This window comes from Tenrec ecaudatus, chromosome 12, assembly GCF_050624435.1.
Source record: "Tenrec ecaudatus isolate mTenEca1 chromosome 12, mTenEca1.hap1, whole genome shotgun sequence".
NCBI classification, from domain to species: domain Eukaryota; kingdom Metazoa; phylum Chordata; class Mammalia; order Afrosoricida; family Tenrecidae; genus Tenrec; species Tenrec ecaudatus.
The window spans coordinates 124,387,505-124,412,794 of NC_134541.1; the positions used below are offsets into that span (position 1 = coordinate 124,387,505).

The window sequence follows — 25,290 nt, forward strand, 5'->3', positions numbered from 1 at the left end:
CCCTCTCTAGGCCTTTTCTGAGTAGGTTCTTAGTCTCTGGGGTCTCTCTCGAAAATGGGTGGGTGGGTAGGTGCATGCCTGCTTGCATATGCGATTATAGAGCTTCCAACAGCCTGAGACACAGGCTCCGCCCCACGAGGACAGACAGGGACAGTCTGATCCTTCAGGGGCCAGGAGGCTGGACTAGGTGACCCTCGCAGACTCCCCCGAGTCCTCTCTAACCTCGTTCTCTTCCCCCCTCCTCCCCCCGTGGGCTTTGACCTAGAAAAAGACGGGGCGCGGAGGCTTGGGAGGCAGCTCACGGGCGCTAGGACCCAGAGCGGCTGGAGGGCGGACCTGCGCCCCGCGGCGCGCGGCGGGAAGAGTGCGCGTGCGCGAGGGCGCGCTCGCGCGGCGCGGGACGGACAAAGGGGCGGGCGGCGGCGGCGCGCGAGCCGGAGGGCGGAGCTGCGGGCCCGGCGGGCAGGTGCGCGCGGGCCGGAGGGCGGAGCCGCGATGCCGCCATGGAGCGCAGCCCGGGCGGGAGCCGGGGCCGGGGCCCGAGCGCCGGGCGGAGCAGCAACGGGAGCCGCAGCCAGAGCCCGGGCCGGGCGGGGGTCCGGGACCGCAGGGCCGGGCTGCTCGTAGCGGCGGCCACAGAGCCCCCCAGCGGGTGAGGGGCTTCCTCCCATCGTCTGCCGGTGGCCGCGATTCTGCAAGCCCCCCGCACCCCCACAGCCGGGGAGCTCCGGGATCCCCCACCACCGACACGCCTAGGACCCTGCGACCCCCAAGAAAGCGGGCCCCCCTCCAGAACCAGCGCAGAGCGACTCCCCAGCCGGCGAAAGCAGGACGCCCTCCTGATTCCGGAGACAGCGACCCCCTATGGTACCGCGAAGACTCCCCCTCTTCAACCTTGGCCCCCAAGACCTAAGACGCCCCCCTCCGGGATTGCGGTGACCCCCTCCCCAGATCCTGGTCATTACAACGCCACACCTCAAGACGCGAAGACCCAGCGCGGAACGCCCCTAGATCAGGGGGTCCTAGACCCACCCCCCAAACTCCGGTACACAAACCTCCCAACTCTCGGGGTCCTGAGCACACCGAGAGACCCCTCACCATCGAGGGGTTTTGGGGACTCCCTCAAAGCTTCGGGACTGAGGCCATTGAGCCCCTCGCGGCCCCCCGCCGCATCCCCGTGTCCATGGTCGCGGCGCCCTGAGCCCCTGGGGCCGGGCTGAGGAAACGGAGGCGAGACGGCGCCCAGACCACCAGCCGCGACGTCCCCACGGCCCCTGCCCAGGTAAGCCAAGCCCAGGTGAGGGGCGGCAGCAGGTGAGTGGCCGCCGTCGTCGCCGAGGCCGAGGCCCCTAGCCCTGCAGGTGGGGTGGGAATACCGGGTGAGCGCTCCCCCTCCCTAGCGTCGCCATGGAGCTGAGAGGCTGAAGGACGTCTCTTTGTGTCTCGCTTGGAGGAGCCGCCCCCTCCTCCTCTCCCATCCCCCACCCTCACCCCGAGGTTTGTCCTGGACTCCCTGTCCCCACGGAGAGGGGTGCTGGTGTGGTGGAGTCCCCCTAAGCCCCAGAGACTGAAGAAGCGGGTAGAGAACCCCACCCCACCCCTCCAAAAAAGCTGCAAACCTGGAGCGTCAGACCCTCGGTCCTCCGTGTATACAAACCCCCGCCCCCCAGGACCGGTGGACTTTTCAAATGAAGCCCCCTCCTCGCACCCAGGATGGGATTTGGGGGTATGAGCAGGTGAGGTTGCCTGCAGTGTGTGGCGCTAGGGTGTTGCCAGGAGCTTTGGGTGTTTGTCTTTGTCTGTGAGAAGGTAGGGGGGGGGGACGTGTTGGAAAGCATTGGTGGGAATCCCTTGTTTTCTGTGGGTCCCATTGCCCCCCATCCAGATCTTACTTTGTGCTCTTGTAAGACAGAAGGGGAAAGCCCTCCCCCAAAGTAAGGGGTTGGTTTCGAGGGAGGGGGTGTTTCTAGATTTCTAGATGAAGAAGACATTTTTTTTCAGGTCAGTGAACCTTTCTCTTCCCCTTGGCCCCCCAGGGCTCAGACACTCCTCTCCTAACTACACTCAGCTGGGGGACCAGGCCAAGGGTGGGTCCAGGTGCTGCCCCAGGAGCCAAGGGACCGGGTAGGTTCTCACTTCCGCTTTCCAGCAGCATGCAAACAGTACCCTAACCCAGCCCTTGTGAGGTCTTGAAGCCCAGGCCCTGCAGTTCGTGGGGAAACTGAGGGGCTCAGGGGATGCTGTCCCCTGAAATTGTGGACCAGAGGTCCAGGCGGTGTTGAGTTGGGCTGCCACCGAGCCTTACCCAGCCTTTTCTCTCCGAGTTCCCTGCAGGCAGGCAGCGAGGCTGACCCCATTGGACGAGTGAGCAAGCGAAGCCCAGGATTGGTTTAAGAAGCCTTTATCCAGTGTCTGGGATGTGCCAGGCATTGGGGTCCAGCCTCCCTCCCCCACTTCAGCCAGCCTCCTCCCTGGACCTCTCGGGACTTCTCAGTTTGCTCAGGCCATGCCTGGCTGGGCCAGTTGAGATGGACCTGATCCGGGCCCAGGGGTCAATTCTTGACCCTACACTTGATCACCATGCTGCAGTCTTGGGGACCCCTCTAAGTCTGGGACAACTGGTCCGCTCCCAGTGCCAGTGCCCCCTCCCCACCTGCTGCTGTGCCAACGTTGACTGAGGTGGGGGAGGCTGTGACCCAGAGATATCAGGGAGGGGTCCCTGTGGCAGCCCCCTCTGCAAAGTCAAGGACAGTCGATGCAGCTGCCCTTGGCACAGGCTGCGCGGGAGCCAGCTGCCCTGAGGTGACCTTGGCCAAGCATGTGGCCTCTCCTAGAGATCATGACAGAGTGAGCCACTCGGTCCGCTCCCAGTAGGACAGAGACGGGTCCACATTGGGCCGCTGGAGGCACCCAGGTGTGCCCTACCAGCCCCAAGGCAAGTTGACTACCCCCTAAAATGGATTCCCCAGAGCCCCGGTGCTAGGACCCACAGGCAAGGGAGTAGGACACAAAGCCAAGTTTGTGAGTCACTGCGACCAGGGAGAACCCTTAGGATGCCAGCAGGGCACAGGGCTGTGACCCCCTCTCCTCACGACCTGCAGTAGCACCCCATCAATTCAAGAATAGAGCTCAGGGTCCGTGCAGTCAGGCCCCATGCCGGCTCACCAGGGTCCTCTCCTCCCACCCTCCCGAGCTCCTGGAGCTCCTGACTCTGCTGCCTCCTCACCTGCCAACCCCACTCCTTGGCAATTTCCTGTTTGCTGGTCCTGCTCTGGGGGACACTGAGAAGCAGGTCCCTGCCGCCACCTCCCTCCTGCGTTGACTTGGGCTGGCACACAGTAGGGAGCTGACTTGGTCGGCTGTGGGCTGGTTGACTTGGAGACAGTACCAGGTATCTCCCTCCGTGTGCACCGTGACAGTGACCTCCACGTCTAGACTCTGGGCTCCAGGAGGGACACAGGGCCCTGGCTCTCCCCGTTCCTGCTGCATCCGCATTGTTGAACCAGAGAGAGAGCGCGCACGTGGAGACCAGTGACCAGGCCAACACAAGACGCGCTTTCTTGGCCCAAACAGTGCCCTCTATGTTTGCGTTTCCGGTTGGCTCTTTAAAATGGGGGTGGGAGGTGGGGCGGGAAGGCAGGGGGCGGTTTTACAGACAGATGGGGATTTGGGGGTCCACTTCAAACATCAGAGGCTCTGCTCACCTTTGGACAAGGCATGCTCCCTCACAGTGGCCCCAGTCCCACCTGGCCTGGTCACTCAGGTGGTGGGCCTGCTGGCCTCGACTACAGGCATCTGGGTTTTCAGGTAGAGGGTGGAGGCTGGGACCTGTTTGCTCAGCTGGAGACCTTCATCCTGCGTGTTCTGCACAGCCAGTGCGCCCTGCCTCTCCCTCAGCCAAGTTGGAACATGCGGAGGGTAGGAGGCCTGTGCAGGGCTTCCGGGCAGGTGGGGAAGCAGGCCTGCAGGTCCCTGCAAGCCCCTCCCCCTGCCCCACACTGGAAGGCCCCAGTAACCAGAGGTATAGATAGGCTCACTGCCCTGCTTTGCCCAGGAGCCGCCAGGCCAAGGTTTTAGGCCCGGGGTTTCTCAAGGACTCTGGAGAGGGCTGCTCTCTGAACCTCAGTTGCCTCCCCCCCCAAAGAAAAATCAGATGAGAAGGTCTCAGTGCTAAGCTGCCTCCTAGTCTGACTTCCCAAGACTGAGTCCAAGTTGCTCAAAGTTTGGGTCAGGAGGGAGGGAGTCAGGGCCACGACTTTTGTGCCCAGTCTAAGATCTCTGTGTTCTCTGGCCATTCATAAAACCTACGGTTGCCATGTGCGGGCCAGGGGCCAACTCGGACCTGGCCTCTGAGCATGGCCCAGGCCCGTGGGTAGAACACAGGTTCTGGGCTTGACTCTGTGTCAAGCCACTGTGTGTGTGGCCCCTGGACAGGTCACCTCACTGTGCTGGGCTGATACATACTTGCTGGAGTCAACAGGGATGAACTGAGTGGGTGTCCAGGAAGGTCCTGGCACAGGTGGGCACACAGGATGTCAAGCAAAGGAGCACTGGTAGCAGGTAGCTAAGCCCTAGTGGTTTCCATACCTAAGAGTCTGGGGACGGCTAGAACTTTTGGCACTGTCCCCCCTAAAACGAGGACGGAGTCTTTGAGGGGCAGTATCTCACAGTTCACAGGGGACGCAAAAGCTGGAGAGTCTGAGCGTCCTTCCAGAGCCCTGGCCGAGCTCTGCCTGGCTGTGATGGGGGCCCATGCTTTCCTCAGCTTCAGCCCAGCTGGCCAGGTGCTAGGCTTTGCCTGGTGAAGCAGAGGCTTTCTGCCCCACTCCCACCACACACTCCCAGGACCCCTTCCAGGCCAGGAAAGATGGGGGGTGGGGTGGGGGCACAGCTAAGCTACCTACCCTGTGCTCCTTCCCACCTCCCCCACCGCCACAGCTTGGCCAAGGCCCGGGGGGGGGGGGGGGGTCCAAACTCCCAGCTCAGCCTCTGCTCTCGGACCACGGAGCACTGGGAATGTTTTCCATGGCAGGTCTCCTTACTGGATGGCGAGCTCATTTAGCCTGGAGGACAGCACGCTTGAATCCCCTGTCCCAGAGGCCCCTGGAGCACGCTGGAGTGGGGCTTAGGGGAACCAGGCACAACCATACCTGGGTTCAAATCCCGCCTCTGGTGTTCACGCTGTGTGACCTGGACCAAGCCAGTTTCCTTGTGTGTTTAGTCTGATGAAGACTGGGAATCTGAATCCTGCTTCCTAGGGCTGCTGCAAAGGGGGTGCTAGGACAATTCAGGGGCGGGGGGGGGGGGTTCGCTACCAAAGCAGATACCTACACTTTATGATGGGGTGTGGTTTTTATTTAATTAACTTATTTATATTTTTACAAAGGCTTTTCGTTGCCAGGGAAGTGCTGAGTAATTTTTTTGTTTCCCCTGAAAGGGAAATCAGTTTGGGATCCTATGGGTTAGATCTGCGGTCCTCAACCTTCCAAATGCCACAACCCTTTAATGCAGTTCCTGTTGTTGTGGTGACCCAGTATGTGGGCATATCTGCAGGTGGGCAGACCCACCTGGAGATGGATAGAGGAGTGGTGTCTCGGGTCCTAAGACCATCGGAAATAGGGTCTTGGACAGAATATGGTCTTGGACGACCCCTGTGAATGGGTTGTTCGACCCCCGAAGGAGTTGGGACCCACAGGTAGGGACCTGCTGGGTTAGATGACTGGATGGCAGGTGAAGCACTCAACAGTGACCACTGTTGTCCCCCCCCACCCGCCACACCCACATGGGATAGTCACATGCAATTAGCCATTAGCCACCGCCACCACCACCCCTGCCCTAGTACCCCCTCCCTGCGCCTTCCCCATCACAGGAGAGGCCGCAGAGAATGTGCCAGCTGCCTCTGGGCAAAGGCCCTCAGGGCAGGCGGGCAGGACAGCTGCCCAGTGCTCTGGGGCAGGCCTGGAGCAGCTCCCCACCCCCTCTCTGCTCCCCAGCAGGCTGGCTGAGTCTGCTGGGCTGCCACCAAAGCAGGAAACACCCCTCATGGCTCTGAGCACAGGCCCTAGTCTCCCGAGCTCAGGGCGCTCACAGCTTCCAATCCAGGTATCTTCGGGGGTGGGGGACATGTACCTGCAGCTAATGAGTGAGCCCACAGCTCCGGGGAACAGATCAACTTCTGGCCCCAGTTACCTGACCCTGGATACCATGTGTCACCTCCCTTGGGCCCGTACCACTCCCTGGCCCATCCCAGGATGGCATGACATTCAGCCTTGGTTGTCGGGTCATGGTGGGGACTGCTTGGGCGAGTGTTTGTAGACCCAGTGCCTGGCACCTGGGTCTGCCGCTGATAACATTGCCCCAGCCTCCCTTTCCCCCATAGCACGTGTCCAGAGCGCCAGGCCAGCCCGAGGCTCCTCCAGGACCGGATCTCACTGCCCCCTACACATCACTCCTCTTTCCCACCTGCCCCTCCTCACGGGGACCCTCCTGGGACGGTCAGTGATGGACTCAGGCTCACTGAGGTCAGGGCCAGGCCAGGGTCTCTCCTCCCAGGGCCCAGCACACAGTGGGGCTTCAGGAATGGTTTGCTCAGGGCCAGGGTCTGGAGTGTGCCAGCTCCCTCCCACCCAGAGTCCTCAAGCCATGCACGACCTGCCACCACCTGATTACCTCCACACTCATCTCTCCTCCCGCCCCACTGGGAGCCCCAGGACCCAGCACACTGCCACTGGACCCTCACTCACCCTGTCTTTCAGAGGCATCTCCCCCAAGTCCCCACAGTGGGACCACCCCCACCCCCCCGACCCATTGACCTCTTGCCTAATGTGTTTGCCCTTTAGGACACCTTCCTGGCTCCAAACCCAAACCAGGATACGTTGCCAAGGGCAGGGATGTTGGGTCACAAACGCATTCCAGGCCCTGGTAGGTGCCCGCAAGTGTCGATCAAATGTCCTGAAGCCCAGGACCTAGGTCAACCTACTCTCCAGCTGTGTGGCCCCGACGACGGCACTCGATCCTCTCCCTTCAAGCCGGTTTCCTAGGCTGTAAGACAGGAATCAGCACGTCAGCTCCTCCCAAGGTGGTTGGGAGGCTCCCAGGACCCTTGGGTGGCACAAACAATGAAGCGTTCCACGGCAAGCCAAGAGAGCGGCCCTTTGAACCCACCCAGAGGTGCCTCAGGAGAAAGGCCTGGCACTCTGCTTCCCACAGGTCACACTACCCTGAAGACCCCTATGCTTCTCCGGGCCGCCCCCAGCCCGCATCCCTTGCACAGCTGAACTGAGCGCCGCCCCAACAGGCTTGTGCTGTAAATGCCCACGGATGCTGACTGTCACTGAGGCACCAGGACTGGCAACGTTATGATCCCCGTTTCACTGACGAGGAAAGGGAGGCCCATTGAGATGGAATGACTTACCCAAAGCTCCGACACTAGGAATGGCGGTGACCCAGATCCGCCAGGAATGTTTGAATCGGGGCTCCAGGCCCTGCACCCAGCAACTGGGCCAGCTCTCTGGCCCTCGCCTCCCGGCTGGTCCTTGAGCCATACAAATGCTTGGGTTCCACCTGCCCAGTGGGGCCATGGGACACAGCCTGGCCAGCTGCTTCCATAGAGATCCCAGCCAAGACATCCTGTGAGCAGGGCACCTCTGCAGCGTGGGGTTGGTGTAGGGGGCAGAACGGAGGTGAGGGTGGCCGGGAGTCAGAATGGATTCGATGGCAATGGGTTTGGTGTTTGTTGTTTTTAATCCCTCCATTGGAGCCCTCGCAGCATGATGGTCACGTGTTGGGCAACTTACTGCAGGGTCGGCGGTTCGAATCCACCAGCCGCTCCACAGGAGCAAGATGGAGCTTTTCAACTCCCCTAAAGAGTCACAGTCTCAGAAACCCACAGGGACAGTTCCCTCCTGCCCTGGGAGTCGGCATCGACTCGATGGCAGTGAGTTTGGTTTATAGGAGCTCAAAAAAGAGGAACCAAGGAAGGGACCCGTTTCTCCCAGGAGCCTCTGCCCACCGAGCCACCTCTTGTGGCCATTTGTCCGTGGGCCTGGCCTCTGGGCATACTCCACTTGGGTGGGACCCCAAGCTCAGGGCACCCCACTGAACCCAGGCATCAGGGCATGTCTTCCAGCTGGTGTCCCCAGCTCTGCAGGGGCTGCTACAGGCCCTGAGCAAGAAGCCCAAGTGCCTGCCTCCCCTAGGGCCTTGCTGGGGAAGGCGAGAGGCTGGGCACCAGCTGCAGGCAGACAGCATCTCGGACTATTAATAACCACCAAGGGTGTGCCCCAGGGAAGGGGTGGACTGGGTGCCAGCTGGGAGGGGCAGATGAGGCAGAGGCCCGGAGCCAAAGGCAGAGCCTCACAGGTGTCAGGGGAACCCCAGACGCCCTGGGGGAAGGAGGGCGTGAGAAACAAGGCTTGTCTAGAGCTTCTGCTCGTTCTGAAAATGCCAATGCCTGTTTTTTTTCTGAATCCCAGACTCCCTCATCTGGGAGCTGGCAGGCGGGAAGCCTGTCCCAGAAGCCCTTGTTTCAGCAGGTCCAGGGGTTTGGCCAAGCCAAAGTGCTCGTACCCCAACCCCGGAAGGGAAAGTGCTGAGGCATGGGGAAAGGTCGGCCTGACCCCAGAGCACCTGCAGAGTTGGTGACAGCCCAAGGTCCCGGGCCCTGTTACACAACTTCTTCCGGAGCATGTCCTCTCTGCCACACACACTGTGAGTCATCCCGTTTCATCGCTACCGGAGCCAGCAAGCCGAGGCTGAGGGAAGTGGCATCCCTTGCCCCCAAGTCCCCCGCTAAGAAGGGCCAAAGGTGGGGTTTGTACCCTGAGGGGAAGGAGGAGGGAGAAGTTTGAGACTATCCTCCTCCTCCTTTTGGGCCAGAAAAGAGTGTGGCATGTGGTCTGAGGGGAGGACAAGGCGTCCCTTAGAAGCTCCTGTGGACTTTCAAGCAAGAGGACCCCCAGGCCCTGGTGACCCCTAAAAGGATAAGGGTCATTAGATTAGTCCCTATCATGCAATGGAAAATGGAGATGGAGGAGGGGTGGCCAGACCTTTCTGGGGACCAGAGGCAACAGCAGAGCCTTTCCAACTACCTGCCGGCCTCTTGGGGATGCCAGAGGGGCAGGTTAGCTTCCACCCCATCCCCGGCACTTAGAGCATCCACGGAAACAGATTTCTATATGAAGCTAGACGGCCACAAGGCCATGCTTCCAGGAAGGTGCTGGCTGGAGAGAGGGAGGGCTTCCCGCCTGCCCGCGCCAGGGCTGGCCTGCGCTGACTCGGCAGCTTTCTTGGGCTAGTCCTGACTATCTGGGTCTATGGGCAGAGGGGTGCAGCTCACAGGCATGTTCCTCTGGCCTTGCCTGGTTCCCAAACCACATGTGGATCCTTTCACGCCCCAGGCCCAGGAGCGTCACCCTCGGGAGAAGTCCCATTCCTGCACTGCCTCCATTCACCCGGGTCCCCCTCCTCTCTCCAGACTCGGTCGTCCCTGCACTCAGTCAACAAGGTTGTAGTATTAGGAGCCGTGGTGGCTATTTGTGGGGCTGCCAATGGCAAGGCCAGAAGTTCAAAACCATCCGCCACTCTGGGAGAAAGACAGAGCTTTCTACTCCCGCAAAGAGTCACAGTCTCAGGGTAGGGGCAGTTCTACCCTGCCCTACAGGGTCACTGTGAGTCGGCATCAGCCTGTTGGCAGTGAAGTCTGGGGGTGCGAGGAGCCCTGGTGGAGCAGTGATTAAGCACCTGGCGGCCCACCAAGAAAGCAGCAGCCCTTGGACCTGCCAGCCCCTCCAAGAGAGAATGACGTGGCAGCCGGCAATCTGCATCCCCAAGTGTTTACGGCCGAGGAAACCCCACGGTCTGTTCTTCCCTGTCCCGAAGGGTGGCCCGGAACCGAGGGGGCTTGCCAGCAGTGGGCCGGCCCCGAGTCTGCCAGGCCCAGAGCTAGCTGCGAACAAGACCAGCCTGATGAAGGTGTGGCAACAGGGTCTCAGCTGATGTCAAGGGAGGTGCGTTGTACAGTGTGGCGTCTGGGGCTAAGGAGCCCCAGATGAACTTGGAGGGACTGGACTGGGTGGCTAGCTAGGGAAACAGAGGTCCACCCAGGGGCCCCCAGGCAGCGGGCAACAGAGTGCCAGGGGCAGAGGGAGGGACTTTGAAGGACGCTGGGAAGCTGGTGAGCAGTGGAGAAGGTGATCTTGTTGGGTTTTGACAGGTCCCCTGGCTTCCGTGCCAAGAACAGACTGGGGGAAGGTTGTCAGGGGCAGTCGGAGGTGACCGCAGGAGCCGAGAGGCTGACGTCAGGCTGTGGCCAGCGTGAATGGGGAACATCCCTGTGAATCTCCGGTGCTGTAGTCCAGAATCATGACCTGTATATACAAATACACACGTTATCTCTTTCTTACGTTGCCCCATTTCCAGGCAACGTTCTAAATAAACACCAGGGGCAGTCTGGCCTCTCCCAGGCCTTCAGAACACAGCCACAAGCCCACCAGCCAGCGTCCTCTCCAACAGGCCCTTCGGGGGCCAGTGGCCCAGCCCTGGGGGGAGGGGGCATTGAGCCGCAGACTAGAGTCCCTAGCGTTCACCCTTTGCCCCAGAAACCCCATTTCCTGCCCCACTGTCCCAGCCATGCTGCACGCTGAGCAAGGACTTTTGTACAAGCATCCTTTGTAGTATAGCAAAATGCTAGGCAAAAGTAGGGGTTTGGCGTTACACGTGGCAGTGTATCCGTGTGCACCTTTCCAGCCCTGACGTTCGGTGGCAGTTCCTCCATGCCTGGCCCTCTTGGCCCACCCAGCCTGGCCGTCAGTGCCGGGTTGGCCTGGATGCGGTCCATGCCTGTGATGCTGGAGACAGCAGGGCCTGGGAAGAAAGACCTGGACTGAGGGCCAGAGACCAAGAGTAGGGAAGGAATGAGAGGCCAGGGGAAGGCGCAGGGTTCAGCTCCTGGCTCTGCCACTCTCTGGCTGAGTGACTGGGCCGGTTGCCGAACCTCCCCGAGCCTCAGAGCCCTTGTCTACGAACCAGGATTGCTATGAAGATGGAATGAATGGCCACAGCGCCCATGACCTTGGCACATGAGGAACGTGAAGGATCGTGGTCTTAGTGGTAGTCAAGCATCATGGGTAAAGCTTTTGGAGACCAGAGGCCAGTGCCCGGGCTAGTGTCCACCTGCCACTTCCTGGGCAGAGGATGGCATTCAAGTGGCATGAGCTGCCCGTGCCTCCGTTTTACCTCTATTGTCACGGGCCCCAGAGGCAGCTCTGGCTCACAGCCACCCTGGCCCTGTGCGGTCTTCGTGCCAGTTATTCACACCCCAGGGCATTGTCGTGGCCACCAGAGGGGTCACCTTCCAGCATTGTGTCGGCCAGCACTCAGTGATGACCAGTCAGGTGTTTGTTTGTTTAGAACTAGTTCTGTATCACGCAAGAACTGAGGTCGGTGTCCGGTTTGCTCTCCCCCCTCGTGCACCCACTCGGACCAGTGTTGACCTCTGATGGGTAAAGACTCTGGAGGGCAGTTAAGCCTGGGACCCTCTCTCTGAATTTTAATTCTATTCTTTCTCCCCCTCCCCTTTTTTGTGAGCTATAACATACAAAGAAAACATACCATTCATAGCTGCACAGCCTATTGCTTCAGGACAGGGACACGTGCCCCAGGAACCCCCTCAGTCCCCCCTCTGTGTGTCTGTGACTCCTGCCCGCCTCCCCCATCCCCCCTCCCTCCTGCCCGTCCTGATGCTGCTCCTGTCTCCCTGCCCCCACTGCAGTCTTCAACATCTCTTCCTTTGGCGTGAAAAACGCTTTTTTCCTCCCTTGTTTCAAAATAATGACATTGTGAACTATTTATCGTTAACTTCGATGAATGTCGTGTCCTCTGATGTTTGTCCGTGTCATGGGGGGTGCCAGGCTCCTCGTTGTTTTTAAGGGCATGTGTGATACCAGGGTTTATCTATCTGTGCGCATCATGTCCCTCTGTGCTATTGAGGGCTTCTCACCTGTCTCCCTCAGGCACCCCACAGCCCCCCTGCTCCCAGTGGCCTGTGCCACGCACAGGCATGCGCCCATCTGTGCTGTTGGGCAGGGCCTGGGCGTTCTAGCCCCGCCCAGCCACGGACTGTCATGGGGTTGCGCAGCTCTCGGTCCCCCGCGGGCCCTCAGTCTCCGCATCTGTAGAACGGGAGGAGAAGCCACGAGGAGCCCGCAGGGTCACGTTCAGGAAAAGCCAAGCTATAAAAAGGTACAACTTCCCAAACACAGGATTATTCACCGCCTTTGTCACACCCTGGCTACGCGCTGGGAATAGCAAGATGATTAAGACATGGGGCTCGCTTTCAAAGAGCTGAAAAACTCCTGGGGTTTTCTTACTGGGTTGTGGGTGCCCTTGAAGGCCCACTCAGGGGTCACCTCCTCCAGGAAGCCACCCTAATTCCCACCTCCTCCAGGAAGCCACCCTACACCCCACCCCGGAAGTGGAAGTACATTGACTAGGATGCAGCCGTCTGGGGATGGTCCCCGTCCATGCTTACCTGTCTGTCTACTCTTAGACGCATGCCCTTGCTGTCCCCCCACCCGGGGCCTGCCCCCCACCAGCAGCCAGCACAGTGCCTGAGCCCAAGCCCAGGTGCTCATCTGGGACTTACATAAACTCCGCTCGGTCAATGTAACCCAAAGAGGAAATGGAGTGGATTGACTGATTGACTCAGAACAGACATTCCGAGTGCAGGTGCCGAGATCATTAGGACTCGGCTTTCGACTCTACCCTGGGTTACTTCACCCTCCGCCAGGCTCTCTCCTCACAGTGGCAAAGCCAGCGCCTGGCAGCTCCAGGGCTGTGTCCCCAGCTCTAGCCAAGGACTGAGGGCTGGCTCTCAGTGGGTCACATGTGCATCCCGGAGCCAGTCACAGTGACCTGGGGACTGGGCTAAACACCCCAGGGGGTCAAGGAGACCGACACATTGACTTCGAAGAAGCCCAGCCAGAGGGCTCTTGGAGGCAAGGATGACCAGACTCTGTCTCACACGCGTGGGTCATGTTGTCGGGAGAGGCCAGTCCCTGGAGGAGGGTAAGGTGGAGGGGCAACGGAAGAGAGGCAGGTCCTCAGGAGATGGGTTGACACAGTGGCCGTGGCAACGGGCTCAGGCAGGGGACCGCCTGTGAGGATGGCGCAGGACCGGCCAGTGTTTCGTTCTGCCGTGCATGTGGTCGCGATGTGTCAGAATCCACCCCTTGGCACCTCACCACAACATCTCCCCCACCCAGAGCGCCAGGGTGGAGATGACTCTGTGGACCACGTGGACTGAGAACAGAGGGACCGTCACCTGAATAAGGTCAGGGGCCCCTTCAAGAAACCACAGAGAGTGGTACGGAAGGCCCAGGTTGGGTCACAGCTGGCTTTTAGACTGTTGCTCTGCCTCTCTGTATAGAAAGGACTGGGGGTAGAGCGTGGAGACAGGAACAGGGACAGAGAGAGGGTGCCGGGAGCTGACTCGGTCTTGCAGACCAAGGGCCCGTGACTCCAGGCCCCTCACTCCTCAGATGAGCCAAAGGGTAGCAGGTGAGAGAGGGACTCCTTGCCCCACCTCCAAGCCTGAAATTCTCCCAGCCTGGCTTTCTCACGGGGACGTTTCATGATCTGAACCGCGCATGGCGGGGACCCAGCCAGGAACAGGCAGCAGCCGTGTTCTTCCACACCAGGATGGTTTTTAAGGATCCCCTGGCGCTGGCCCTGCGAGGGACGAAGCGCAGGCCTGTGACCCAAAGGAGGGTCCCTGGGCAGGGCCCTGAGCATCTTGCCATCCCAGTCAGGGAGGCCCAAGTGACATCTCTGAGTCCGGCCTTGTTCCCCATCGATGCCCCACCAGATGGGGCTTCTCCACCCCTGGCGACGGAGAACTCACTTCTGTGCCACCGTGACTCCGAGAGCCATTCGATTTGGATTGAACTGTGCCTGGCTCTGCCTGCAGGGGCCTTTTGGGCCGGGGTGCCTGGGAGCATGGGGTATGGACCTGACCATCTGGATGCCATTCCCCACGCCGCTCCTGATTAGCTATGGATCGTGGGGTATTACGTGGACCCTCTGGCCTCAGTATCCCTTCCGGAAAACAGAGAGAGTAACAGCAGCACCCGCGGCCCAGCCTTGGCTGTTGCGGCTGTTAATCCAGTCACAGCCGTGGCACATAGTTGACACCCAGAAGTCCTCACCAAGGTCCACCCAGCAGGCAGACCCATCTTCACAAGCTGGTCCCCCTGCACCTACCCAGGAGCTGGACCTTCGGGATGTGGCCTCCAGTGCTGTCCCCGTCCTGGTCAAGCTCCGTGGGCACATTCTAGGCAGCTGGCAGGCCATGTCCCAGTCTCAGTTCTTTGGTTCACTCACTGCACGGCTCTTGGATAAGGGCAGTGCTACCTGCTGGACTTCAGCAACCTAACAGTGGACACTTAGGTACGTCTGGTTTCCGTAAGGCGCCAACAGATGGTTCTCATCACAGGTGACTTTCCATACAGTAATCATGGGTCGGGGGGGGCTCTTGGGTTCCTCCTGTCTTGTGGCTCTGTCCTCTCTTGGAGTGCTGGAGTCACCTGTCTACAGGAGAAGACTTGAGAACCCAGGCACATTTCCTAACCGCCCCAGCCGGCCAGTGATGGGCACCCCGTGTGCTGGTGTTCCATTGGAGAACACCCGTCACATGGCCAAACCTGGCCCCAAGGAGGCTGAGCAGTGTCCTTAGTTCCCTGCAACCACTTTGCGTGCAGCAAGGGAAGCGAGAATTCTGCTGGCTCTCTCTGCCACAGCAAGGGGCCGACCCTGGACCTCGGGGAGGGCAGGCGGGGCTCTGGGTCTCATCAGTGACAGAGAAGGCAGCGCAGAATGGCAAGGGCAGTTGCCCAGCTGGGCAGAGTTGCAGGACTGGGCATTTAACGGATGGATTTGATAATAAATAAGTTTGCCATCGATGACGCTGTTAAGCAAAACAAGGGTGCATCTTGGGACCTGGGGACCCTTGAAAGCAGGGAGTGAGGTTTTTGTCCAGCGGCCCCGGTGTGCAGACATGCGTGCCCACGTGGTATGCGGTGAGGGAAGTTAAACGTAGGCTCGAGTCACGTCACGGGTCAGCTCGTTTTCACAGGGCGGCACCCAGCCAGAGCCACCTGCCAGCAGGAAGTGGTAGGCAGGTGCTTGCTTAGGAACCCAGGGTGGATGGCATCTCTCCCACACCCACTGCGGACCTTCCAGTGTGTGGCAGAACACGAGGCCCAGAGGCCAGAACCAGATGCCCGGGGGACCCTCTGCCACACAGATGGGAGATCAAGGACTCCCCCGGGGCCATGGAAACACAGAGCTGGGGTAAAGGCAATGAGAGGAGGTGCCATGCCAACCACAACGGTAGCCCACACAAATCAGCCGGCACGCCCACCCGCTTCCGCCCTGGTGCTTGAACATCCACAGCGTTCCTGCCAATGAATGCGGAGGTGACAGACAGTGCCGCCATGGCAGAGGTGCCTCCCGGTCTTTGTAGCTCCAAGTGAGGTTGACGTTCCTGACTTCACTCTCTGGACCTGGAACTCGAGCCGGGGAACCCTCGCACCAGATCGCTAACGAGGGGTGAAGGAGTCGATGTGTGCAGTGCCCAGGCCTAGGCCAGGTGAGATGCTGTAAGATGCAGTGCCCTTGCTACGGCCAAGAAGGCCAGATGAGATGCTGTTGCCAGCACTGGGACTCGGAAAGACCTTGTGGTTAAAAGTAGCGCCTTCGACTCCTGGCCACTCATTTGGAACCAAAACAAGAAAGGAGCAAGTCAGAAGCTGAGATGAAACTAGTGTACCAGACAAACCAGGGCCTCATCCAGTCTGAGACCAGAAGCACTAGGTGGTTCCTGGCGGCCACTGCAGGTGTTCTGATCAGGGCCACCGTGGACGGATCTGACAAAAGGGGAGGAAAGTGGAGCAGAGCCTGCAGTTCTTAAAAACGCAGACTTACCACCCCTGTTGAGGCTGGCGGGGCAGGGTGTGGGCACAGGAGCTGCCCAGGGAATCGCCCTGAGATAAATGCTTTAAACCTTGAGCTGAAATCACCCCTTGGGGTCCCCTGTTAGTGGTGCAAGAAGTCAGAAAATAAAGACCATCACCCACGCGAGCACACAGCCCTCCTCTATAGAGCCCTCGTTTCTGTGAGCTCAAAGCAGTCAGCAATGACTCTAAGCCCCAGACTGTCTGAGGGCAGGGCCGGCCACTGGAAGCATGGACACGGAACCAGCAGAGTGGAAGGGATGAGAACCATCCCACCCTGCAAGGAATTCCCCCAGCACAGGGCACTGCATGGAGACAGAACTTGAACCTGTGTGTAAAGCTGCCCTGGAAACATAACGAACTCACCCCCTCCCCTTTTTTTTAAATCACCGCATCCCCATTGGCGCCAATCCCAAGGGGAGCTGTGTGACCTGGGACGAGCCACTTGGTCTCGTGTCGTCATCCCTCGCCCCTCGGACGTACCTCTGAGAGAGGTGAGCATGAAACAGGTTCCTCAGCGGGGACCTGGCCCACATCAGGTGTCATGCAGGGTCCTCTACCCTCATTATGACAGCTCTGTTGCCATTGTCTGTAAGGTACAGAAGAGGACACGGAGGTCCACAGGAGTGCTAGGACTCGTTCAAGGTCGCCGAGCTAAGACGTCCTTCGTGGCTGCACGGCTCCCGGGTGTCTCCTGAGCCGCCACGTGCATGGTATCTGGGTCAGGCAGGGTGCCCCTCGGGGAGCACTGGGCAGCAGGGATGGCTGTGGATTAAGTCGTGGTCTCCTGCTGATAGTTTGCAGAGAATAAGCCTGAAACAGGAGGCCCCAGGAAAAAGGATGCTGGGAGGAACAGAGAGTGGTAGGGGGGTCAGGGTGGGAGCTGAATCTGACCCAGTCCCTGCCTGTCCCCACCCAGCTGGTGAAGTATTGATGGGAACGGACACAGCTGGGACCGCTACAGAACATTCAGCAGTGGGGCTGAAGGAGAGACTACCCGGTGTAGAGACCAGGGGGTGAGGCCTCAGCAGAGGCAGGGTCAGCACCTGCCAGGGGCCAGAAGGATGGGCATCCTGGAGGAGACCAGGCTGTTCAGGAAAGGGGGGAGGAGCTGGGAAGAGCAATGCGGGGCGTGGTCACAGTAAGGGATGAGGATCCCAGCCCTAGACTCTAAGGAGGTGTGTCGGGAGAGCAAGCACTTTGAGGGGCTGGTCCAGAGCCCTGCGGATGTAGAAACAGCCCGAGTGGCCTGACAGGGTCATGCCCCAGGAGGGAACAGCCACCACGTGTGCATCTGTGTCTGCATCCCTGTGCCCCGCTTACCCAGCCCCTGGGGAAGTACATCAGGGGGGGAGCCCTGCTTGTGACCCCTGGGGCTGGCTGCCTGCCGCAGCCTCACACCCCCTCAGGATCCTGTGTCACCCAGGCAGCCACAGGGGTTGAAGAGGCAGCCACCACTGGCTCTAAAACCAGAGAGAGAGGACCATAGGGGGATATCACCCCACTGCAGTCCAGCCCAGGTCAGGCTACCTGGGGACACCAGAACAGGGGCCTGGTCAGGGGTGGTGCAGCACTTGGTGGGGCTGGCCCGGCTGCCGACCAGACCCTGAGGCACTATGTGGCATTTCTGACAGACTCCTGTCTGTGTGTGTGTTTGTTCCTAGGGGAATGGGCTGGGAGGGAGAGGGGGGAGGTGGGGTGGGAAGGCCCTAGTAGAAGGGGGAACACTTGAGCTTGCTCATGAATGGAGGGGCAGGGTGGGCGGCCGGGTGGGGAGCAGGCTCCCGAGGAAGCAGAAGGGGTGGGCGCCAAGGCTGAGGGGGCACCTCCTCCCCCAGCCAGCTGAGCGGACGGTGCAGATGGAGCTCCATTTGTAGCCGGGTGGGAGGCCAGGAAGTTCCACACTGATATTCCCTCCTCGCTGGGAAGTGGGAGGCTGGGTCGTGCTGAGCATAAAGGGGAAGGTGGAGGAAGAGGGGGCCTGGAGCGGGGAGCTCCTAGGCCAGGTGAGGGTGCTGGGCCCACGGGCAACCCCCCGCCCTCAGCCCCGGCATGTGGGGCCACTCGCTTTCCCAGGCGACCCTGCAGGTAACTGCGACAGCCGCAGCATCAGACACTTGGCAGTGCTTGGCATCTGCTAACGTCTGCTGGCTTAGTCCTTAAGACAGCCCCGGGGAGGAAGATCTAGTGGACACAGTTTTGGGATGTCAGCTCATGGAGACCCCCGGGCTGTGCACACAAGACCTGGTCCACAGGCCTTTCAAGGCTGTGAACTACTTTGGCAGCGCCCTGAACCCCCTCTCCTCGTACATCTGACAACCTTCCAACTAGTTGCTGTTAGTGCCAGCCTGTCAGCTCATAGCAACCCTGGTGCGTGCCCAACAGGAGACACTGCCTGGTCCCGCGTTGTCCTCCCAGTGGTTACGTTTGAGCCAGCCCATCGATGCAGCCACTGCGTCCATCCATCACCTTGAAAGCCTTCCTCTTTTCTGCTGCCCCAGTACTTCCCCAGCATGACGTCCTCTGACCACAAGCCCAACGCACGTGAGGCCAAGTCTCCCCTCTCGGGAGCATTCTGCTTGTGCTTCTCCCAAGACTGAGGTGTCTGTCCTCCTGGCAGTCCGTGACGCTGGCAGTGCCCTTCGCCAGTCCCCGTTGTACCACTCGGGGACGAGGCCCATGTCCTTGCGAGAGTCGAAAGGGCGGCACCAAGGAAGGAAGTGACGTGCTTCTGGACCTGCAGCTAGCAAGGGGTTGTGTTGGGACTCAAGCTCCGATCAGGCTTTCTCTCAACTGGAGCCCTGGAGCTACTCGGGGCTGAGGGGGTGGGGCTTCTGAGGGTGCTGAGTGCCACCCCTGGGATTAGAGTAGACATCCCAAACCCACTGCCATCGAGTCGATGCTGACTCACAGCGACCCCGGAGAACTGCTCCTTGGGGTTTCAAAGACGACATCTTGGCCGGAGTTCACAGCCTTGCCTCTCCAGCCCGTGAAGACACTATGAAGAGGTCAGCCGTGACTGTGACGGAGGGCCAGGGACCCCGGGGCCTCGCTGTAGTCCTGTGGCCCTGGGGGGGGGGAGGTGTCATCTGCAATGGAGAGAGGGGCTAGAAGGCTCAGGCCGTGTGCAGTGGTGGTATTATGTCCCCAGGGACACTGGTGCACTGTTGGTTATGCAAGGTCCCCAGCTCAAATCTATCAGCAGGAGAAAGACGAGGCTCTCTGGTATAGCCTTGGAAACGCCCACCGAGCAGTTCTACCCCGTCCTACAGCGTCCTTGCTAGAAGTCACCACCAACCAATTCCGGGCAGGGAGGCTGAGTGTAGGCAGGCGTAGCCACTGACTGTCTGCTGGGACTCCATGCAGCCAAGGTGGCTTTCGCCCCCTGGTGGTCACCCTGCGCCTGGGTGCTAGCGGGGCAGAGGGGCCCCTGGCCTGATGTGCACCCTGGCCCCACCGCCACAGGGAGAAGATGAATGTGAGCTGCCCAGAGCCCGAACCGGCCCGCTCCCTGCCCTGCTGTGGGCCGGGGGCCACCCCCGGGCCGGGGGCCGCCGTGCCTCTCCTCACCGAAGACATGCAAGCCCTGAGTCTCCGCACCCTGGCTGCCAGCGACGTCACCAAGCACTATGAGCTCGTCCGGGAGCTGGGCAAGGGCACCTACGGGAAGGTGGACCTGGTGGCCTACAAGGGCACAGGTGGGTGTCTGCAAGGGGGGCAGAGTTTAAGGTCTTTCAGCTGCCTGGAGCCAGAGGCAGTGAGTGACCCAGGTCGAGGGGACTACGGGACCAAGGCGGATAAGGAGGCAGAGCCTGGGCAGGCCCTGGAAGGGAGGAACCTGGGACAGAGAAACCAGATGGGAAGGTGGGTTGCCTCAGGTCTGCCAGGGAGTCTGTGGGACGTGCCCAGGATGACAAGAGCTCCAGGGGGGGGGGGGGCAGTCGGATCTGGTGGCAGCGGCATCGGGAGAGTCAACAACAGATGGGTATAGCTGGCACCATGCAGCCACAGAACTGAGGGCAGGGTGCCTCAGGAACAGGACACGGCGCTAGACGGCGGGGGGGGGGGGTGAGCAATGACCCTGTGAGGTCCCCACAGCCACCGCCACCTCTCCGATGACAACACTGAGACCCAGACAGATCATGTCACTTAGCTAACATCCTGCAGCTCCTGAGAACTCAGAGGTGTACACCTAGCCCACAGGACACTTAGCTTGCTGTGTGACCTCGGATACCTTACCCGGCCTCTCTGTGCCTTGGTAGCAAGCATCCTCTGCACACTGGAGGGACATCCCGGTCAACCTCGCCAGGTCATTACAAGGAAGAAGTTGTACATGTAAAGGACTGGAGACTGGCTGTGTGACATGCACATGCTCTGTGGACACACGTGTCCGGCACAAGGCTATGGGCCTGGGGGTGGTGGTGCAGGTGCCTGCAGACCCTCCCCTCTGTGTCTCGTTTCTTTCATCCATTCACCGTGCCCAGGCGTCTGTGGAGTGCCCGCTGGCCAGACTCTGTTGTAGGCGCTGGGGTATTGGAAGGAACAAGACCAAGGCACCCACCACCTCTGCCCCCCCAGAGGGCTGCCGGCTGGGTGTGCAGGGCAACTTCCAGTAAGAGGCTCGGTTGATCCCCAACTTGGCCTGACCTTGGGCAAGTCATGTCCCCTTTCTAGGTCCTCCCAGTAGGATGGGGCCAGTCAGGCCCTCTGGAGGCCCCATGGTGGGTGGCTATGGGGCAGGGGTGCAGGGGAGACAGGCTCGTCACCACAGTCACCCCTGCCAGGCATGAAAATGGCGCTGAAGTTTGTGAACAAGAGCAAAACCAAGCTGAAGAACTTCCTGCGGGAGGTGAGCATCACTACCAGCCTGTCCTCCAGCCCCTTCATCATCAAGGTCTTCGACGTGGTCTTTGAGACCGAGGAATGCTATGTCTTCGCCCAGGAGTACGCGCCCGCCGGGGACCTGTTCGACATCATCCCTCCTCAGGTATTTGGGGTGCTCGGGTCCCCAGAGTGTAACGGGGACGAGGAGTCAGACCACTCATCAACCACCACCACCACCACCACCCCCCCCACACACACACACACGTTTATGGAGTATGGCCCTCCTGAGGACCTGGGTCAGCGGGGAGAGGCGTCCTGCCCACCTCTGGTGGGGAACACAGACCTTTTGCTGGAACCAGATGACCGATGACCCATGGAGCTCAGACCTGGCAGACAGGGTGATGGGCTAAGGCCCTACAGGACCCTCCTGGGAAGCTTCAGAACTTGGGGTACAGGGTTTGGGGGATCCGGTCCACCTGGAAGGGAGCCCCTAGAAACCGTGGCCCTGAGAAATGTGGGAGGTGGAGGCGTGGGCACCCCAGCTTTGGAGTTAGCCAGTCCACTGCCCTGCCACTTCCTGGTCACACAAGGTGGTGTACAGCCTCCGTGTCCCGATGGGTGACTTGGGCTGACGCCAGCGCCTTGCTGAGGCCAAGCACGCAGTCATTGGGGCCAGGAGCACCGGGGCGGGGTGGATGTGGGTGGGAAGGACAGCCCGCGCCTGGGTCAGGGCGCTGGGCCACCACCAGAGAGCAGGCGCGATCGCGGCGCCCTGAGCGTGGCTCTCCCCGGCCCGGCAGGTGGGGCTCCCCGAGGACACGGTGAAGCGCTGCGTACAGCAGCTGGGCCTGGCGCTGGACTTCATGCACGGGCGGCAGCTGGTGCACCGCGACATCAAGCCGGAGAACGTGCTGCTCTTCGACCGCGAGTGCCGCCGCGTGAAGCTGGCCGACTTCGGCATGACGCGCCGCGTGGGCTGCCGCGTGAAGCGGGTGAGCGGCACCATCCCGTACACGGCGCCCGAGGTGTGCCAGGCCGGGCGCGCGGACGGCTTCGCCGTGGACACGGGCGTGGACGTGTGGGCCTTCGGCGTGCTCATCTTCTGCGTGCTCACCGGCAACTTCCCGTGGGAGGCGGCGTCGGGCGCCGACGCCTTCTTCGAGGAGTTCGTGCGCTGGCAGCGGGGCCGCCTGCCCGGGCTGCCGTCCCAGTGGCGCCGCTTCACCGAGCCCGCGCTGCGCATGTTCCAGCGGCTGCTGGCGCTGGAGCCCGAGCGCCGCGGGCCGGCCAAGGAGGTCTTCCGCTTCCTCAAGCACGAGCTCACCTCCGAGCTGCGGCGCCGGCCCTCGCACCGCGCGCGCAAGCCCCCCGCCGCCCCCGGGGACCGCCCGCCGCCCGCCGGGCCGCTGCGCCTGGAGGCGCCCGGGCCGCTCAAGCGCACGGTGCTGACCGAGAGCAGCAGCGGCGCCCGGCCCGCGCCCCCCACCGGCGGGCCCGTGCCCGTGCCCGTGCCGGTGCCCGAGGTCGGCCTGGCGCCCCCAGGGCCCCCGGGCAGGACGGACGGCCGCCCGGACAAGAGCAAGGGGCAGGTGGTGCTGGCCACGGCCATCGAGATCTGCGTCTGAGCCGCCCGCGCCCTTGGCCCGGAGCAGCGGGCAGCAGCCAGGCGGGGTCCGCGAGGCCCCCCTCCCCCCTGGGCAGCCGGGAGACCGAGCGAGCTGCGCCCCTCACTGGGAGGGAGTGGTAGACTAGTAGGAGGCGGCCCCCCAGCCCCGCGGCCTCGGTCGCAGTGGGCTGGTGAGACCTCTTGCCCGGCCTGGCAGGCACGGTCTTGGCCCAGAAGAGGGGGACCCCGCCCCGCGCAGGTCCGAGGATTCGGAGCGCCAGCCACCAGGAACTAGGGAACTTGGGGGCAGGAACTCCCCGACAGTCTCTGACCCTAGGACACCCTGGCTGGCCGCCCGGTCTAATACGCTAGGCAGATAACCCCGCAGGCTCGCCCCAGCCCCTGCCCCCTCCCCACCCTGGGCACAGAAAGGGACTCCCAGTGTTGGGCAGAGGGAGAAGGGCTTAGGGCCCTGGCAGACAGGGCCAGGGTGCAGGCCAGGGCTGCTCGCTTGTCCTGCCACTCTGCTGAGAGGACAGAGGGCCACGCCCCTGCGCGATGTAGCAAATGTCTCCGTGTTCTCATACGTGTGTGCAGGCCCCGGCCCCTCCCCCGCCCCCACCCTGCTGATTCGGACACAGGAAGGAGGGCAACTTGCCTTGAACCACACAGCCTCTGAGGGAAAACACACACACACACACACACACACACACGGAGGTGGGGTGCTGTCCTAAGATCTCAGTGGACACAGGGCAGGGGTCCTCAGCTGCCCCTGCACCCATCCCCAGGACAGACGAGGGAGTGCAGACCCAGGGTGGGCTCAGCACCTACCTTCCTTCCCCAGGCTCCCTGCACCTTCCTGGCCCAGGGCTCACCCAGCCCCTGCTGCCCTGGCCCACCCAGAGCCACCTCAGCCTCGCGTGGTGAGATGGTGTCCACCAGTGAGAAGGGTCTCCTGGCATCCTAGTCAGTCGGGTCCAGCAAATATATTGGCTTCCAAGCCAGACTGAGCCCGGCTAGCTCTCATTGCCCAAATCCCTGGTACTGAGTGTGCAGAATGAGTTGGGGGGGGGGGATGTGGACAGGTGTGTGTGGAGGGGGCTCATGTGTGGGTTCATCCGGCCTCTTGGTAAGGCCAGCCAGGCAGCTTCCAGAGGGCTCCCAGACCTGCGGTTCATCGCACCCCTCAGGGAACCCAGTGTGGGGGCATCTGAAGTTGGTCCAAGGCCCTCGTGGAGGCTTGGGACCCCGCAATAACCTCAAGAGGGGCGAAGCTGCCCCTCCCCCTGGCAGTGTCCCACCCACTATCCTGGGCCACCCCTACTAGGGCCTCCCCCTGGGGTTCTGGGGCAGCTAAGGGGCTCCTGATGGCCAAGCTGGCTTAGGGGGGGCACTGCTCACCCTCAGGCCTGAAGCCCCCACCTCACCCCCCTCATTTCCACCGCGCAAAAGGGCTATAGGTCCCCCTGCCCTGCCCGGGCCCAGTTTACAAAGTGTGCGGTGTCCCAGGGCCTGGCCCCCATGCTCCTGGGTGTGCCCGCCCCTCAAGCCCCACCCCCACCCCTACCCCCAGCAGGCATCAGGACCCTCCACATGCCAGGCAAGTAGCAAACCCCCTCCTGCCACAGGCCAGTCCTCAGAGAAGGCCCCCCATCACTGCCCCTGGCCCACCTGGAGCCTGTCCGGGTCCACCTCTCCCAACCTGGACTTCTCCTTTTGCCTTAGGCCTCTCGACATCCTGATCTCTCCGGCAATAAGAAGGGTGAGAGATCCCGCAGTAGACGTCTCCGTGCGCCCCCTCTCTGTGTTAAGACCCCATTGGGGAGCTCTCTCCCTTGTAGTATCTAGGAGTTGGGAAGGGATCTAGTTGTATAGCCCAGCCCCCACTCTCCCCTCCCAGAGGCCCAGAGACGGCAGGGGTGGACCTGAGACCTGAGCTGCCCTTTTCAGGGCAGGCCTCCTCCCGCTGCCACCCCCCACTGGTGGGCTGGGACCCGTTGCCCCTTAGGAGAGCTGTTGGTCACAGATGTTTACCTCAGTTTATGTCACAGTTGAAGAAAAATAAATAGCAAAAAACTAATAACACCGTAGATAGGAAAAATTAAAAATTAAAAAACAAACAAAAATTCTAGCAATTCTGTGAAGGTACCGTGTGTATTTCTGTGTGCGAGCATGTGCGTGTCTGTCCCATCCCAGGCAGGCTGGGTCATCCCCAACCTGCATCCCAGCGCCCCCTCCCCCTGTACCCCTTACACTGCCCCCTGTCCTTCGGTGCTTCCCAGAGGCCCCTAAGAGCTGGTCTGTGGGGCAAGAAGACCCCCACCCCAGGTAGGAGGCCAAATCACAATCGCAGGTCTAGCTTTGGTGGGTCTCCCACCAGGTCCCACTGAGCAGAACCTGGCAACCACCTGATGCTCCAGGGCCCACACTGCGGCCCGTGGGACAGTCCTGGTGGCTCAGAACCCGGGGCAGGATCCTGGGTACAATCCCAGCCCTAGACCTCGTGTCTTACTGCTGAGACACCCCCCACACATACACACACCTTGTGTTTGTAAGTGCTCTGGCCCTGAGAAGGTTTTTAAATGTGTCATTTACTTCTCTAATCATGACAATTGCTATAAAATAAACAAAAATTTAGAAAAATGATGACTCAGTGGCTGGTCTATCTGGGCGGGAGGGGCTTGCTTTGGATCTCATGGGGGAGATCCACCAAGGCTGAGGTCAGCTGCTCCCAGAGAGGTGGGGCAGCAGTGGGACACACTGGGCCCTCAACTGCAGTCAGCAGTGCTGAACCACCTAGCCACTCCTCGGGAGGAGAAAGACGAATCTTTCTACTCCCATAAAGAGTTA

At 61.0% G+C, this 25,290-nt stretch overlaps 1 protein-coding gene across 1 annotated transcript; it reads left to right on the plus strand.

The window, feature by feature from the left end:
• The first annotated feature begins 437 nt into the window (after positions 1-437).
• SBK1 (SH3 domain binding kinase 1) lies at positions 438-25,061 on the plus strand. The gene is made up of 4 exons (XM_075564658.1): positions 438-1,282; positions 19,476-19,708; positions 20,795-20,997; positions 21,635-25,061. Exons 2-4 carry the CDS (start codon positions 19,483-19,485, stop codon positions 22,457-22,459), a joined length of 1,254 nt encoding a protein of 417 aa, XP_075420773.1. The 5' UTR covers positions 438-1,282; positions 19,476-19,482; the 3' UTR covers positions 22,460-25,061.
• Positions 25,062-25,290: the final 229 nt, after the last annotated feature.

Excerpts from the sequence above, each read along its gene's own strand:
- SBK1 (XM_075564658.1), top strand. The coding sequence starts at position 19,483 with ATGAATGTGAGCTGCCCAGAGCCCGAACCGGCCCGCTCCCTGCCCTGC. Across the intron at positions 19,709-20,794 it reads GGTGGCCTACAAGGGCACAG|GCATGAAAATGGCGCTGAAG; the intron begins GTGGGTGTCTGC and ends CACCCCTGCCAG. Across the intron at positions 20,998-21,634 it reads TCGACATCATCCCTCCTCAG|GTGGGGCTCCCCGAGGACAC; the intron begins GTATTTGGGGTG and ends CCGGCCCGGCAG.